The sequence below is a fragment of the Chanos chanos genome, chromosome 5, assembly GCF_902362185.1.
Source record: "Chanos chanos chromosome 5, fChaCha1.1, whole genome shotgun sequence".
Taxonomy (NCBI): Eukaryota; Metazoa; Chordata; class Actinopteri; order Gonorynchiformes; family Chanidae; genus Chanos; species Chanos chanos.
Window position 1 is genome coordinate 36,048,182 of NC_044499.1, and position 16,165 is coordinate 36,064,346.

Here is a 16,165-nt window from a genome sequence, read left to right on the forward strand (position 1 = left end):
ATTTTTGGGACTGTCAGACCACATCAATGGAGTAATCAAAAACGTCAACAACACTGAAACACTAACACAAATCCACAGAACCTAGTGCTAGACCTACCATTTGGTTACGTTGCAGTAGCGCTCAGGAAACTTTTTTTCCCGGACATATTAGTGTTAAAATACTTTAAACTAAAATAAACTATTTTAAAATGACTGGGGACTGTCCATGGACAGCGGTCATATTAAAATCCTCTAGGTTAGTTTGGAGTCTCTAATGGAGCAGACTTTCTCCAACTTATCCGGACCCGTCTGTGCCGGTATCACTCTATCGTTCCGCAGCGTCGTGGTCGGTCTATTTCTGACAGTCTTCATCTCGTTTGCCATTGTTGGGAACATACTTGTGATATTATCTGTTCTGTGCAACCGTCACTTGCGGACTGTGACAAATTTCTTTATTGTAAATCTTGCCGTGGCAGACCTTTTGCTCAGCTTAATGGTTCTGCCGTTTTCTGCGACTATGGAAGTGCTTGACTGTTGGGTTTTTGGCCGTGCTTTCTGCAACGTCTGGGCAGCCGTGGATGTTCTCTGTTGTACAGCGTCAATTCTCAGCCTCTGCATGATTTCGATCGACCGTTACATCGGAGTGAAGCACTGTCTAACGTACCCGACCATTGTAACAGAGCGACGCGCAGCAATGGCACTGGTGGTGCTCTGGTGCGCTTCCATGGTCGTATCAATCGGTCCATTAATGGGCTGGAAGGAGCCGCCACCCTCGGATGACCACGAGTGCAACATAACGCAGGAACCGGGCTATGCACTGTTCTCCTCCCTGCTTTCCTTCTACTTACCACTGACAATTATCCTTGCGATGTATTTTCGTATATATGTCGTGGCACGGCGGACCACTGACAGTTTAGAAGCCGGGTTGAAGCGCGAGCGAGAGAACACTGTAGAGATTGTGCTGCGGATCCACTGCAGAAGCGCACTGGAAGAGCCGATGCATACACCGGGGAGAAGCCACCTGTTCAACAGGTCGTTGTCCACACGCTTAAAAAGGTTTTCTCGGGAGAAGAAAGCGGCAAAAACTCTGGCTATAGTGGTCGGTGTGTTCATACTCTGCTGGCTTCCTTTTTTTCTGGTGTTGCCTTTGGGTAAGCAGCTCATTTCAACAAAAACTAATCCAACAACAAAACTGTATTCTTGTAGGCAACATTAAGTTTTCGTCTTTTTACTACTTTAAGTTTTTAGGTCTGCTTTCCCAGAATATTACTACACACATGTCAATTTACTCCACTCATATTATAAAAATTTCAGTTAATCTCCAAGACCTCATGATGTGAATTAGCAAGTTTTTTTTTTTTACATATATAGTCTTCAAGATTTTTTACTGGTCTGATTGTGTATGTAAGGGTGGAAAAGAGGACTAATCCTTAGAGAGCTTACTATCACTACTGCTTCTATTCAAACACCAAACACCTGTCAGATCAATCCAAGAAAACACACACACGGACACACTCATTACTAATCCTACAAGAGATGAAAAGACTTGTTTCTAACTTTGCTTTATCAAAACCTTGTCTCTCTCTCTCTCTCTCTCTCTCTCTCTCTCTCTCTCTCTCTCTCTCATTGTGTCTGTGTATGAGAATTTCAGGCTCTTTGTTCCCAAGGCTGAAGCCATCAGAGAATGTGTTTAAGCTGGTATTCTGGCTTGGTTACTTCAACAGCTGCGTGAACCCTCTCATCTACCCCTGCTCCAGTTTGGAGTTCAGAAGAGCTTTCAGCCAATTACTTCGCTCTTTCGCCTGCTCGGCCGCGCTCCGGCACTCAGCCAGACATTAGAGGAACCTCGCTCATGCGACCGCTTGGTCAGAGAACGTCGTGGAAGCTTCTGCCGCTCCCGTTTCAAACCCCCCCCCCCCCCCTCCCGTCAGAGAAACATTTCTGCAATACAACACAGGTCCCAGTCCCATGTCTTGGAGCTTGTGGAGTTTGTAGAGCCCTTTGCCTACCTCAGGTCAAAGAGGTGCCCTGCCCCAAACTCTGTCCACATATAGTGAGAGGATGTGGAATATGTCTCTGTGATGAACTGCTATGTGCAGCAGGAGTTAACAGTTTGAACAGAGAGAGATATGAGAAGAGAGAGAGAGATGGATAGATGGATTGAGAGACAAAAAGAGAAAGAGAGAGACAGAGAGAGGTAGGAGGGAATTATACAGTGGGAGAGAATTAAAGAGAGAATTATACACTGACGTGGGATGGGACAAACGAACATACTGGAGTCAAACCTATTTATAGGAATGTAAAATTGAAGAGGAAAGTGTCCTTGGCCAAAATAATCCAAGAGATTCAGGAAAGGCTGAAAAGCTGTGTTCTCCATCATAAGCTCCATCTTCTACAGTTTAATGTAGCTGGGACTATTTACGCTATCGTAATCATGCAGTAAAAATAAATGAATAAAAGGAATCAAATGAAAAGGACACAATAAGGTTGTGCGCTTTGTAAACTAGCTTGAAAAGAGTAGTATACTTTCTATGAGCAGTTGCTTTGCTGTATCTTTGGGTTTGGACATCCACAGAACTACATACTTTTTGCCTATACCTTGAGTTAAAAATCAATCAATATAAAAAAAAGGTTAATTCATGTATTGCTTAAATGTAGTCAGTGCAGCTTTACAACTCAGACCAGTGAGGTTGAAAATAGACCATATGTTGAAATAAATGTTTTAATGTACATACATAAAACTCCGTTCTATGTAAAGTTCTGCAGAAAATGTTAAATAACGTTAATTTTTTGAGAATTTTTTTTTTATTTATTTTGAGTACACTCAGGAGGCGATTTGTAGGGGGATGAGGGGGGATGCCATCCCCCTTGTTAACAAAATGGCCAAATTGCATCCCCCTTGTTAACCTGCCATCCCCCTATATACTCTATCGAGTAGTGTCAGTGACAATTAGGCCATCCCCCTGTTGGCCATTGGGGCTTCCCCCCTGTTGGCCATTGGGCCATCCCCCCTGTTGAAAAAATAACAAATCACCTGGTGAGTATAATGTGGCTTGTATTCCATTCCATTACTTACACTCCTGCAGAATGGAAAAGCTAGTCTTCCAAAGAGATGACTTTATGTTTCCATATTAATAAGAAAGGGTTCTTGAATAAGGTCTAAAGAAGGGGAAGAGAAGAAACTGAACACTGAACAAGTCCAAGCCTGTTGTGCTGTAAACGGCGCTTTAGCTCACTGCCCGTCTTTTCCAACTGACTGACACCTTTACACCCTGAGGTGGTTACATAAAGAGAAGGTCCTAAGCTGGGAAAGGGATCTGATGAGATTTTTAAAGCAGCACTGAGTTAATTCTGGCCCAATAACAGGAGGGATAATGGCAAAGCAAACTCCGAGAGGGCTGACGAGAGTCAGGTTAATCCAATTTCTTTTGTGTGTCTGTGTGGTGTTATGAAGATAGACATCAAACCTGAGCAGAGATGCCAGAGCTGAAATCCTTAGTAATCACATTATTGGGGCATGCCGGGGTTCCGTTGCTCTTTCCTTAGAACAGATGTTATTTCTAGCATATTTTACAAACTGGACAGATTTTTAATCAGTACCAGGCATGCTACTCATAATTGCCTGTTCTGATTTTCATCCTGATACAACATGGTCATGGGTAGGTTTCTGCTTGCTTTGGACTCTGCTGTTAATTCGAGGATTAATTACAACAACAGAGTTACCCCAACTGTCTCTGTTTCAGAATTTCAGACCATACTTTCCTGAGGAATGTTTTTGCACAGGCAGCTGTGTGTGTGTGCGCGCGTGTGTGTTTATATGTGTGTGGGTGTGTGTGTGTTAACGTATAATAGAGAAACAGACACAAACATATGCAAGCACATTCTTAAAGTGAGAACTTAACATCTAGTTACTTTAAAAATGCAACAGTGTCCCTTTATGGGTCTGTAGTCTGTCTCACATACTGTAACTGCACTGCGTATACACATGCAGAACTAAAGGATAAAGGATCCATGGTCTGGGATCATGCACAAGTAATCTGGGTATGCTATCACAAAAAAACTTTAGTTAATCAGTGAAAATGATCACTGTTCTGATCAGGCCTCACAGGTGAATATCTCAGACAGACACAAAAATGATGCTCATGTACTCTCTCTCTCTCTCTCTCTGTCTCTCTGTCTCTCTCTCTCTCTCTCTCTCTCTCTCTCTCTCTCTCTCGCTCTCTCTCTCTCTCGCTCTCTCTCTCTCTCTCTCTCTCTCTCTCTCTCTCTCTCTCTCTGTGGCTCACAGAACAGTAAGACTTGAACACAGAGTGCATTCATTCCACTTGTGCTGTAGTTTGGGTATAAAAACATAAGCACAAGACTGTAAGAGGCTTACAGTTCAGTCCAAATGGAAATGCTTGAGCTCACCAGCAGCAGTGGTGTCATCCTGTGTTTGAAAAGACCAATTATTTATTGACGAATTTTGAGATGGATTGGGAGACTAAAATGCTGTTATTTAGAAATTCAGCCCTGTTTTTTTTTACACATTGTTTACTTATGGAATAAATGTGGTTTAGTCTACCATATGGAAATGTTTTCCTTCCAGACTTAAAAATCTTGGAAAATAAACAAATCCTCTTAAAGGTGAATTTTATGTATAAATTTAAGAATGATAGAAAGCATATTTCCATATTTGTATTAAGCCGTCTGTAGTAGTCTGTAATGTGGTTCTTTGTTTGTCCAGTTTGGACATTTGTGGTCCCATCACTGAAAAATGTGATTTTTGTTCTGAGAGTATCTAAGGTAATACAGTCCATGTTCTACTCACACTGAGTTCTTAATCAGATACCTATTCAAATGTGTAAGACAGTGTGTGTGTGTGTGTGTGTGTGTGTGTGTGTGTTCATCCATCTGTATGTGCTATGCATTACCAAACATCACCTAGAAAATAATTGCTCCTCTGTGTCATATCATTCATTAAACCCACAATCTTCTGTTTGTTGGATTAGTTCTTTCACGTCAGACCCACAGGTTCCCTGACTTCTGTTCTATGTGGGTAGACTTGTGTGTGATCTTGGATACCTCAGACCAAATGAGCTCAGAGAAAAACGTAAAAGGAACAAACCAGTCCACTCTGGATAGTCACTGCTACCGTGGCCTTTTCTTCCCTTTTTCCTATTTGTTATTTTATTATTATTATTATTGTTATTGTGTTATTCAGCCAAATTCATTTCAGATGAAAACAAAATACATCATTTCATATACAGCACTAGAAAAGCAAAGATAAAATGAAGAGGGAGACATGTTTATATGTGATAAGTAAACGGAATATAATCATCATATTTGCTATTATAGGTAGATGCTGTTTATATATGCTATTAATGAAATGTATATTTCCACACTTTTTAATATGTACAATACACACCACACTATATACTATTTCATCACAGTTTGATCCCTCAACACTGGTCTTTCATATAGTCATTAAATTTGAATCCTGTTTACCCTCCGCGTACTAATCCAGTAACGTGTAAAATAGTACCATCTAGTGGCCATAATTAGTAATACACTTCGCGTGTTTATATTTAAACTCAGTGAAGATGCTAAAAGAAATTGAGTGAGTATATTGTTTATACCAAATGTTAATTTTATTCTTGTACTTCTCCAAGGAAACAAACAGATATATTTTTGTAAAGTGTTCAAAATACAGTACAATAATATATATTTTTTTTTCATGAGGTAACATCATCCTAGATCTCTTGAATATCTGGGATTGAAAGAAACAGTTCCCTACGCCTTCCCTTCTGTTCTCACATCTCCTTCTCTTCTTTGTCCCCAGTATCTGTGTCCACATACCGTATTAATCATCTCCGCTAACTTTCTCTGATGTGACAACCATATGAAGAGGACATTCAGAACACACGTATAAGTACTAAATAAACACCATGTGACACCGAAATAATACAGTTTGATTATTGAGTAAAGCCTGTAGTCTTTGGTGGAGAAAGAAGGGCTTTAGTTATTTATTCAGTGTTTATCCAGTTTTTTATGATAACGTTCTAAATGCTTTTACATCACGCTGCTTCACTCCCAGATTAAACACATTGTTTTACAACATGCAGAGTACAAATATAAGATCCTCTCCTCCTCTCTCTCCTCCTCTGATCACAGTGCAGGTCATAGAGGTTGACACATTTGAAGCATTTTATAAGAATTCAATTAGTTATTGGCACCATTATTGAATCATTGGCACAAACAGGAATGTGTGCTTTTAAACAAGTGACATTAAAAAAAAAAAAAAGGGAGAAAAAACATGTGATAAGTCAACAGGTCAAAAACTAGACTAAACTGTCAATGTGCTTTTGAACAATGACATTAACATTTACCTTCAAGACAAACAAAATAGCTCAAAACACATATGCTTAAAATTATAAGTTGCTGTTTCATTGTGCTACTTATGTGCATATAGGTCAGAACTATCAGTGTCTAACCATGTGACTATAATTATCTTTTTTTTTTTTTTAGTTTGAGAGAAGGTTCTAAGAAACATAATGTAATGTTGCAGGATCAGATTGTCTAAACTCAATTTGGATACTTATGGATGTGTTGTGTGGTAAAACTGTTATTATATCCACTCACTGAGGTGAAAATTTTAAAACTACATCATAGATGTCATCTCTCCCCCAGCGTATTCAGCATAAGATCAGAAATGTCTGTTTTCCACGTTAATCATGATATTAACAGTGTAACTCTGATAGATCAGATATCTCCTGCGTTCACCTCACAGGGCAAACATGGAGGGACATTACATATTAACACCATCACTTCTCTCCCTCTCTCTCCTTCTGTCCTTTTCTCTCTCTCTCTCTCTCTCTCTCTCTCTCCCTCTCTCTGTGTGTGTGTGTGTGTGTATGTGTTAAGCGGAAGCTCTGATGTCAGTTCAATTTATTTTACCCGATAGATCCAAACGCGATGTGACAAGGGAGTTGTCTGTTTTTGTAATTCAGTCATACAAAGTGTGCAAGCGGGAGCAGCGGGGGGGGGGGGGGGGGGGGGGGGCAGGGTTTGTTATCTCCTTGGATAAGTTAATCTGACAAGATGTCAAAGGTTCTACTCCACACAACACAGGGAAAAGTCAAGGTCCTCCAGAACAGGACAGAAGAACAGTGAAGTTAACAGAGTCCATCCACTCTTAAATGAAGGACCTCAGAGAGGCCTGGTCTCTTTCTCAAAGCCTGTTTATATAAAAAAATATATATATTCGTTAAATCAGTACCTATGATTAATTGAATGTAATGTTACAAACAATGAACAGTCTGCAGACCATCACCTGAAGGTCGTTGACCTTTTCCTCAAAGAGTTTCTTAGCTTCATCACTCTCAGAATCTTCAAAATAATCAGCAATACTGATCTGCACCACAATACACCTGAGGTTCACACACACACCTACAAAACACAGGAAGAGAAGAGTAGATTCAGCCTGACAGATATAGGTCAGTGTGTGTGTGTGTGTGTGTGTGTGTAAAACTCACTGTTAAAGTGCAGTATGGCTTTAGGAGTGACCGGTGTTGAAGTAAAGATGAGTGTGTGTAGCTGCTGCAGTCCCTCTCTGCACAGCTGGGCAGCTCCTTCCTGACCCATCTCACTCATATGGTCCAGCTCCAACACACACAAACACACACAGTTCCTCACTGCGCAGGGAATAGGGAGAGGGAGAGAGAGGGAGAGAGAGGGAGAGAGAGAGAGAGAGAGAGAGAGAGAGAGAGAGAGAGGGAGAGAGAGGGAGAAAGAGAGAGAGAGAGAGAGATTGTATGTAATACGTTTTAATAACTTGTACCTCTGGAACAGATACAGTCACATTTTTTCTCATGATGTAAATAGGCTTGGTTTGCTAATAAATTGGGTCATTACAAAAACCTCACACTTTCTGTTGTGCATCTGGCTTTATTTACATAAATCTAACTCTTATTGAGATATAATCAAGCCATGGCTGATTCACTGCTGACTAATTTAATCACTCTGTAGTTAATCAAGCAAGACAGACAGAATGAAACATAATAAGCTTTTGGAATAAATTATTCACAATCAGTTGAAAGGAAGTTATTTAACATTGCTCAGATTTGCACATCTGTCAGGATGCTTCAGGCTAATTTGTGATGCAATATCTCAAAATGAACACAGTTCCTGAATTAATAAAAGACATAATGTTGTAAGACTAATTAAAGAAGACACTGTCTTAACATAAGTAGGTTTCTACAGGTTACTTACCCAGTGAGGTTAGTCCCTGGATACCACACCCAGCCCCACCTACTCCCACCTGACGTAGGTTAGGCCAACATCGACCTATTGTCTGTAAGCATCTGTTACTAAAGCGACCAGGCTGCTGACTGTAAGCAAAATGAAAGAGAATGAAATACTTACTGTTACTGTGCTGATGGTCTTATTGTTCAGCATAATGACAATGATGATGGACAGAAAGATCACTGATGATGATGGTGATGATGGTGGATGGGAAGAGGACTATCCTGGTGAAGATACTAACAGTTGTTGTTGTTGTTGTTGTTGTTGTTGTTGTTGTTGTTGTTGATGATGATGATGATGGTGATGATGATGATGATGATGACTGAACTGAGGAGTGAAACGATGATTACTCTGATAAAACATAACAGTGCTGGATGGTGATGTTAACAATGGTCATTTCTCACCAGGGTTGCAGAGGTGCTATGTACAGAGAGCTGATAACTCTGCAGCCTGCTCCTAAAGCCCAAATCACCTCCTGACCAACCGGGTCTGACGAGCTCCTACAACACAAACACATTCCCATATTATATCAGCAGATATCATCACACATTATACGCGTTGTTACATTATGCATGCTATTGGTCTTGTCTCCATCCTTCACGGAAATGTCTTTTCTTCTAACATTGAAACATCATTTCCACACTCCCTCTCTTTCTCTCTCCGTATGTGTGTGTGTGTGTGTGTGTAAGCTGACCTGTACGTGAGAGTGTGTAAGGCTCGGCAGTAGCAGCTGACCAGCCACAGAGCTCTGTCGGTGAGGACATATGGACAGTGAGAGACACTGAGGTAAGTCAGATTCTGTCCAGCTGACTTCAGCACAGCCTCAAGTCCCTCCTCTAGACAGCCCCTGTGTGGAGATACAGATTACACAAGCCAAGCTTCACTACTAAAAATGTCCACAACTTACTCCACGCATGTCACCGCGCTGAGGTTCGTAGTAACGGCTTAGCTATGTATGTGGTGTATGTATTTATTATGAAAGTTCCTTTGGGAAAATGCATCTGCCGAATGTAACTCGGTGTAATTTAATGCAACTAAGACGGTGTACAGACTATTTGAATAGTGATATCACAGAGAGCATAAAATGCTCTATTTTGGCATTGACTGTGTCATGCTAATAGTGTCATGGTAACAGGAAGATGCCAGCAGGTGAATGGTCTATAAAACTAATGTAGTTTTTCTTCTATTTTCATGTGATGTCACATACCATCTGACAGGTTGTGTGCGTGCGTGTGTGTGTGTGTGTGTGTGTGTGTGTGTGTGTGTGAGCGTGTGTATGTGTTAGGGTATGTGTATATATGTGTGTGTGTGTGTTCTTGTCTGAATGTGTATGTTACCTTGTGTTTTTCAGGTAATCATCTTTGCTCTCCTTTTTGCCGCGTGCCCTTGGTTTCAGGTTCTGCAGAACTAGAGTGTGGGTCTGACTACACCACTGAGACAGAGTGACTAAGAACTACACAAACAGACCATTATGTTATGTTAGTATCACATTATCACAGGACATAGCCTGTAACTGTATTTACAAATCTTCATTCTGAAAATGATGGAGTTTCCACATTTTCTGGACCCAAGACAATCTGATCAATAAAATGTAAAGAAACAGCAGAGACAGAAGGCTTCAGTGGGATACGATTGTTTGTAAATAACAAAAAAAGCTCTCAAACTTGTTTTTTCCATAACATAACCAAGAAAAAAAATCCATGTTCGGAGCAAAGCTGTAACGTGTTCTGCTGTGTGTTGTTAATTTACATTGTGTGGTGTCAAAGGTGAAAGGGCACAGAACACAGCAGGACTGAGTTGTCTTTCAGTGTATTATGTGTTTCTTGCCTTAGATGAAATGCGTGCGTTCTCCAGCGTGACCCTGGTCCACACAGCCGGGTGACGTGCAACACTCCTCCAGTCTCTGCACACCTGTATCAAACACACACACACACACACACACACACACACACACACACACTGGTTATTACACACTCTAGTCCTTCCACATATGCATCCCAGACAAACATTTTCACTACTAACAAAACTTCCAAAGAGTATGAGATATAGATAGATAGAGAAGTTTGTAGACACACACACACACACACACACACACACAGACTGGTTATTACACACTCTAGTCCTTCCACATATGCATCCCAGACAAACATTTTCACAACTAACAAAACTTCCGAAGAGTATGAGATATAGATAGAGAAGTTTATAGACACACACACACACAAACACACACACACACACACAACCTCAGCTGCTGTAAGGAGTGCTCGTGTGTCCAGATAAGAAAACACACAGAAGAGCCCCGCTCTCATCCTTAAGTGCTCCACACACATGACAGACTCGCCCGCCCGGGGATAATGATGGCCGTTCCCTTGCCGACAGGACGGGCAGTGGATTACAGAGTCATCTAGGCAGAGTAAGGATTAGTCTAAGATAGGGTTCATGGGAAACATATGTATGTTATCTCTGGACAATGTTAAATGTGTGTGTGTGTGTGTGTGTGTGTGTGTGTGTGTGTGTGTGTGTGTGTGTGTGTGTGTGTGTGTGTGTGTACTTGTACAGTTATCCTTGTGAGGACCAGTTTGACTTTTAAACCTTGGGAATGAGGACATTTTGGGAAAGTGAGGACATTTTGTCTGGTCCTCACTTATTCAAAAAGCTGTTTGAGGGTTAAGATTTGGTTTTACGGTTCAGGTTACAATTAGGTTAGGGTTAGGGTAAGGGTTGGGGTTAGGCATTTAGTTGTGATGGTTGAGGTTAGGGTAAGGGACTAGGGAATGCATTATGTCAATGAGTGTCCTCACAAAGATAGAAGTACGAGTATGTGTGTGTGTGTGTGTGTGTGTGTGTGTGTGTGTGTGTACGCGCGCGTGTGCGTGCATGTGTGTGTAGTACCTGTTTTACTGTATGTCCTGTACAGCGCTGGGCTGTGTATATGCTCCTGTCTCCACTCCTCCTGTAGAGACTCGGCTGTGTAGAGAGACCAGCTGTCTGATTCCCCCTCAGTGCTAACCAGGGTCTGAAGGCCCCATCGCGGAGACTCGGGCGCCCGCTCCGGATACCTCCGCCCCGCCCCGCACAGCACGTGGTAATACTGAGCCTCCAGGGGTGCAGTCAGTCCCTCATAGTCACCCTCACACCCCATCGAACCCACTGACAGAGTCCTCATCCTCCCACCTGAAAACCTTGAGAGAGAGGTAATGAGAAGGCTGGTGTGTCATTTTATCTCCTCACACAAGCACAAAGATCAGATCTGTGATTACCTGCTGTGGGGATAGACATGATGATCGCTCTGCTGGTACAGATGTCGTGACATCCCTGACACGCTATAACTTCTCTATGAAAAAAAAAATGAGAGAGAGAAAAAGTGAGTGAGAGAGAGAGAGTGAGAGAGAGCGAGAGAGAGAGAGAGAGAGAGAGAGAGAGAGAGAGAGAGAGAGAGACAGAGAGAGAGAGAGAGAGAGGGAGAAACAGAGAGAGAGGAATGAATGATAAAAAAAAGAGCTGAGCAGTCAGGATTGGTTCTCTGACGATGGAGCAGGGAGCATTTTAAATGTTAAGAATGTTCTTACCTGATATGCACTTGCCTTTGAGCCTGCGGTGCTGCCGTTGGGAGATATCAGCGGTGTGTGTGTGCGTGTGTTCTGTGAACTGGCGTGTGTGTGAAGGTTCTGAAGCTGCTGTTCGGCTCTCTCTGCACGCTCCAGCAGATCCTCAATAAAGCTCTGTAGGCGAGCTTTAGCACTGAACTCCCTCAACGCAGTGTCCCTCACGAACCTGTCTAACTGACACAACTCTCTAAAACAAACACAAACACACACACACACACACACAGACACACACAAAACACACACACAGACACACACACATGCAGACACACACACACGCAGACACACACACGCACGCAGACATACGTCAGAATTATCGGTGCACATATGAGGTATGATACATGCGCACCTTTTAGGCGTTATGTTACTTATGCTGTGACTTATGCTACTTTATTTCTTATCTCACCACAGGCATATCAGTGAGTGAACGTCTGCTCTGAGTGAATCCAGTGCTTTTTTTGCGATGGAAGAGACGCGCTTCTTCAGACAGAGCTCAGACTGTGAGACGGTGGACTCTCTGACCCCAACAGGAGCGAAGACACACACGCACACACACACACACACTCCTCTCTCTGTTTTGATGAGTCACAGTGCAAACATTGAAAGCCTTGGGGTCCTGTCCTGCCACACTGTCAAACCACATTTCTTAATGCTGTGACGCCAGGCTCTCACAGCGCCAGTTAGAGGGCAGAATAAACATCACCATGGCAACAGGAGTCATACTGTAGTTTTACAACTGCCTGAACTAGCACAGTGAATGAAAATATATGAATAAAATGACAGGATTCCACATCCAAAAATGCCTCAGCAGAAGATTGCTAAAATTATGATCATAGTAGAGCAATTGCAATTGCAAATCTTTTTACCTGTAGTCAAATGCTTGTATCTGGAGTGACATAAAATAAGTGAAACCACTGTCACTGATAAATCAATACTGATACAGGTTGCTACAAAACAATTCTCTAAGGACATGTGAAAGTTATGCAAACTTGAAAGCAAAGTTATGGGATCTTATCTACCAAATATAAGAGGCCAAAAAGTAGACGTGAAGTTTTTTAAAATAGACGTATATAAGGAAACACACTTACTGATGTTTTAGACTGAGTGCTTCCTCTCTTTGCATCAGTTCTTTTCTCAGGCCTGCCAACATCTCCACAGACACATCCACCTGCCGAGAAAGTTCCGCAGCACGCTCCTCCACTTCCTGTTTCTCTTTCTCAAGCCTGTCGCTTTCTCTTTTTGCTTCTTGTACCTCCTTGGTCCTCCTCTTCAACTCCTCCTGAAGCACTCCTAAACGGATGGAGATCCGCTCCTGCACCTCCATAGCAAGTTGCTGCAGTCTTGCCTCCACCGCCAGTCGACCCAGCCAAGGCATCCTCAGCTGGGCTGAGGCTGACTTTGACCCTGCCTGCTCCAGCCTAGGGCTCAGGGCCACCGTCATGACTGGAGAAAGAGAGGTGGAGGAGGAGGAGGGGAGGGGGGAGGAAGACTGTGTAATTTGCCTTTGGATAAAGATCTGACTTTGTGGAAGGTCTATGTATTGGAGCTGGGATGAGGACGCCAAACCCAGAACACTGAGGAGATCCAAGCGCAGGGGGAAGCCTGGTTCATTTGGTCCCAGGACAGAACACTCTTGCTGGGGATGGAGAGGGACCAGAGCCCCCTTGGAAGTCTGTGTAGGGTAGACACACCTACTCTCACTGGTATGATTATGCTGCAGATGTGCTGTGAGAGATGAAGTATCCTTAAAGCGGCACTGCTCACCACAGTAAGGGCAGTGAAAAGGAAGTTCAGAAGCAGACATCTCTCTCTCCCTATCTCTCTCACACAAATACACACATGTCTGAACAAGAATGCAAAAAACGTATACTATCTCATCATCACATGAGCTCAGCAGTCATAGGGAAGTTATACAGATGTATTCGTATCAGCATGATCGTCAGGATGTTTCAAAAACAACTAGTTTGCAGGAAAAAAGCGGGAGAAGCCCTCTCTTTGGACCTACAAAACAAGAGATGAGACAGCATGTAAAGTTCTGAACCTCTTCGATTGTATAAATGTTATATTTCACAACGCAAACAGGCATAAAACTGAAATGGAGAAAAAAGACTAACAAAATCCTCTGCTTGGTCAGTCTCTCTCTTTTTCTTTCTATCTCTCTCTCTGTCTCTGTCTCTTTCTCTGTTTCTCTCTCTCTCTCTGTATCTTAATGATTCATGCATGGGCTCTCACAGGAAGTGATGTGATATAACGGGGACAGTGCAGATCAGTAATTAGGTCATGCTGTGCATACACGCCATCACACTGGGAGATTCTCATTGGCTCTGAGGAAAGACATGAATCTCACTGGAGCACGTTTCAGCACTACACACCACATTCCAACCCTTGTCTCTCACCCACATACATGAACTTAACTACTGACCATGAACTAAATGCATAGTACTTATGTGTCGGACTCTCTGCTGCTTTCTATATGTCTCTCTCCTTGTGCGTTTTGTCTGTGTGTTTCTCCCACAGAGACTGTTTTCAGAGTAGAGTGTAGTCATATTGTAACATGAATAATTGAGTTGAAAGGGCAGCCGTTCAGCAGACCTCTCAGACACTCAGTAAAGAGAACATATTCACACACACAACCACAACCTCAAACACACACACACACACACACACACACACACACACGCATATATGTATATATATATATGAGCGAAAAAATCAAGGAGTCCTTTAAGAAGCACAGTATAGTCTGAACAAAGTCCCTTCTCCCTCCTTTCATTTAATCATTTAATGCCTGTTCCCTTGTTGTGGCCTATACATTTCTCTCTATCTCTCTCTCTCTCTGTCTCACCCTGTGAACCTGTGTTTTTCTGTGGAGCACAACCGTATTCAGCATCATTAACACATTTCTTCATTTTTGTCTATGCAGTTTATTACTGTGTCATTCTGTTCAGAATGAATGAATGATTGGCGAGACCCCCTTCGAAAACTGTTGAAATTTAGCGTACTAAAGAACGGACGAGCTTCGCTTACTCCGCATTACTTACGCATGACTAGCATGAAGACAAAGCCGCTATTCTGCCCGAGTGTGGTCATATTTTTTTTTAAATCCACAATCATTTCGCCGGACTGAATTTCGAGTCCCGCAAGATGACACAACATTCCCTGAGAAACTGTAACTGATCATTTGCAAATTAATTGTTTTCCATTTTCTCAGTAAAATTTAACGTTATCATACGTGATCTACATTAAAGTATGTTTTTCTATTCACGAGGCTCAAAAGGTGTAAAAATATGAATGTAGTGGGATTCTTACTTGACAGTTCTAATGCTTAAATCATCGCAATATCAAAATTTTAACAGATACATGTAAAGCAACATGAAAAGTCACTATTGCACATGAATCAACATTGGATGTATCGGAATGTACCGGAACTTAACTAACGGGCGGAGTAGGGGCAGACATGAATTATATCTTATTCCAAATATCTCCTAAAATAAGCTTTTTTAAAATATTAACTCCCGGCAAGCGCGTTTTGCGACTGCCGGTTCTCTCCTACCTTAGACTCACGTGCATTCCTTTTGCGTGACTCACCACAGCGGTTTTTCTTATGCACAGTTGCCGGAACTTCTGAAATGTCCTTTCCGTTGGTCTCTCGCGCACATACCAGTCTCTCTCTCTCTCTCTCTCTCTCTCTCTCTCTCTCTCTCTTTCTCTCTCTCTCCCTCTCCGTCTTTCTGTTTCTGAAATAGGAACGCAATACTCTGCGCTCAGTACCTGAATTCCAGCGAACCCGCGCATGTCCAAGCGCTCCCCGCGCGTAATTAATCAATGCACTCTCGTCTGAAAGGTCGCTTTAAGACCGAGCGCATATGACGTCACAGATTTTGCCATCCTAAAATGGGAACCTCTCTGCAGAGTACACACCGTGGGTAAACTAAAACACAGTGTGAAGAATGAGAGATCATATGAAAAATACGAACAAAACACGCCGTACACACCACCTAGATAGCAAGCGGACGCCCAACAGTTGGATCGCCCTCCTCCTTAGGAATGGGGCTGAACCCATGTAACTGTTAAAAGCGGGGATGACTGAAACAACATTGTAAAACATTTTCAAAAAAATACAGCATGTAGCTAAGCTATGTGCACCGCTTTGTAAACACATCCTGAAGCATGAGATATGAAAGACGTTTTCTCTGAGAAGTATAGTATATGATATCGATTTTTTAAACTCCTATCCTCCCATTAACCTACTAGTAGAGAGTACCTATTGCCGGGTGTGTAAATGTGTTCGAGGTTCG

At 42.2% G+C, this 16,165-nt stretch overlaps 2 protein-coding genes across 2 annotated transcripts; one reads left to right on the top strand and one right to left on the bottom strand.

Annotated features, from left to right (window-relative positions):
- The first annotated feature begins 253 nt into the window (after nt 1–253).
- On the top strand, nt 254–1,818 carry LOC115812450 (alpha-1D adrenergic receptor-like). Its single transcript, XM_030774930.1, has 2 exons — nt 254–1,130; nt 1,631–1,818. The coding sequence occupies exons 1-2, from the start codon at nt 254–256 to the stop codon at nt 1,816–1,818; spliced, it is 1,065 nt and encodes a 354-aa protein (XP_030630790.1).
- Nucleotides 1,819–7,133: 5,315 nt separating this feature from the next.
- On the bottom strand, nt 7,134–15,662 carry LOC115812451 (F-box only protein 41). Its single transcript, XM_030774931.1, has 14 exons — nt 15,639–15,662; nt 12,956–13,539; nt 11,832–12,057; nt 11,523–11,596; nt 11,155–11,429; nt 10,506–10,666; nt 10,090–10,173; nt 9,600–9,715; nt 8,957–9,109; nt 8,667–8,762; nt 8,230–8,348; nt 7,494–7,652; nt 7,292–7,407; nt 7,134–7,196 (listed from the first exon to the last, which is right to left on the bottom strand). Exons 1-14 carry the CDS (start codon nt 15,660–15,662, stop codon nt 7,134–7,136), a joined length of 2,250 nt encoding a protein of 749 aa, XP_030630791.1.
- Nucleotides 15,663–16,165: the final 503 nt, after the last annotated feature.

What these genes read in the sequence shown, in the direction of transcription:
- LOC115812451 (XM_030774931.1), bottom strand. Translation starts at nt 15,662, where the DNA reads ATGCGCGGGTTCGCTGGAATTCAG. An exon ending in CAGGACATACAGTAAAACAG is followed by an intron (nt 10,667 to 11,154) that starts GTACTACACACA and finishes TACTCTGCCTAG; the next exon opens with ATGACTCTGTAATCCACTGC. An exon ending in AGCCATACTGCACTTTAACA is followed by an intron (nt 7,408 to 7,493) that starts GTGAGTTTTACA and finishes TGTGTTTTGTAG; the next exon opens with GTGTGTGTGTGAACCTCAGG.
- LOC115812450 (XM_030774930.1), top strand. Translation starts at nt 254, where the DNA reads ATGGAGCAGACTTTCTCCAACTTATCCGGACCCGTCTGTGCCGGTATC. An exon ending in TTTTCTGGTGTTGCCTTTGG is followed by an intron (nt 1,131 to 1,630) that starts GTAAGCAGCTCA and finishes TGAGAATTTCAG; the next exon opens with GCTCTTTGTTCCCAAGGCTG.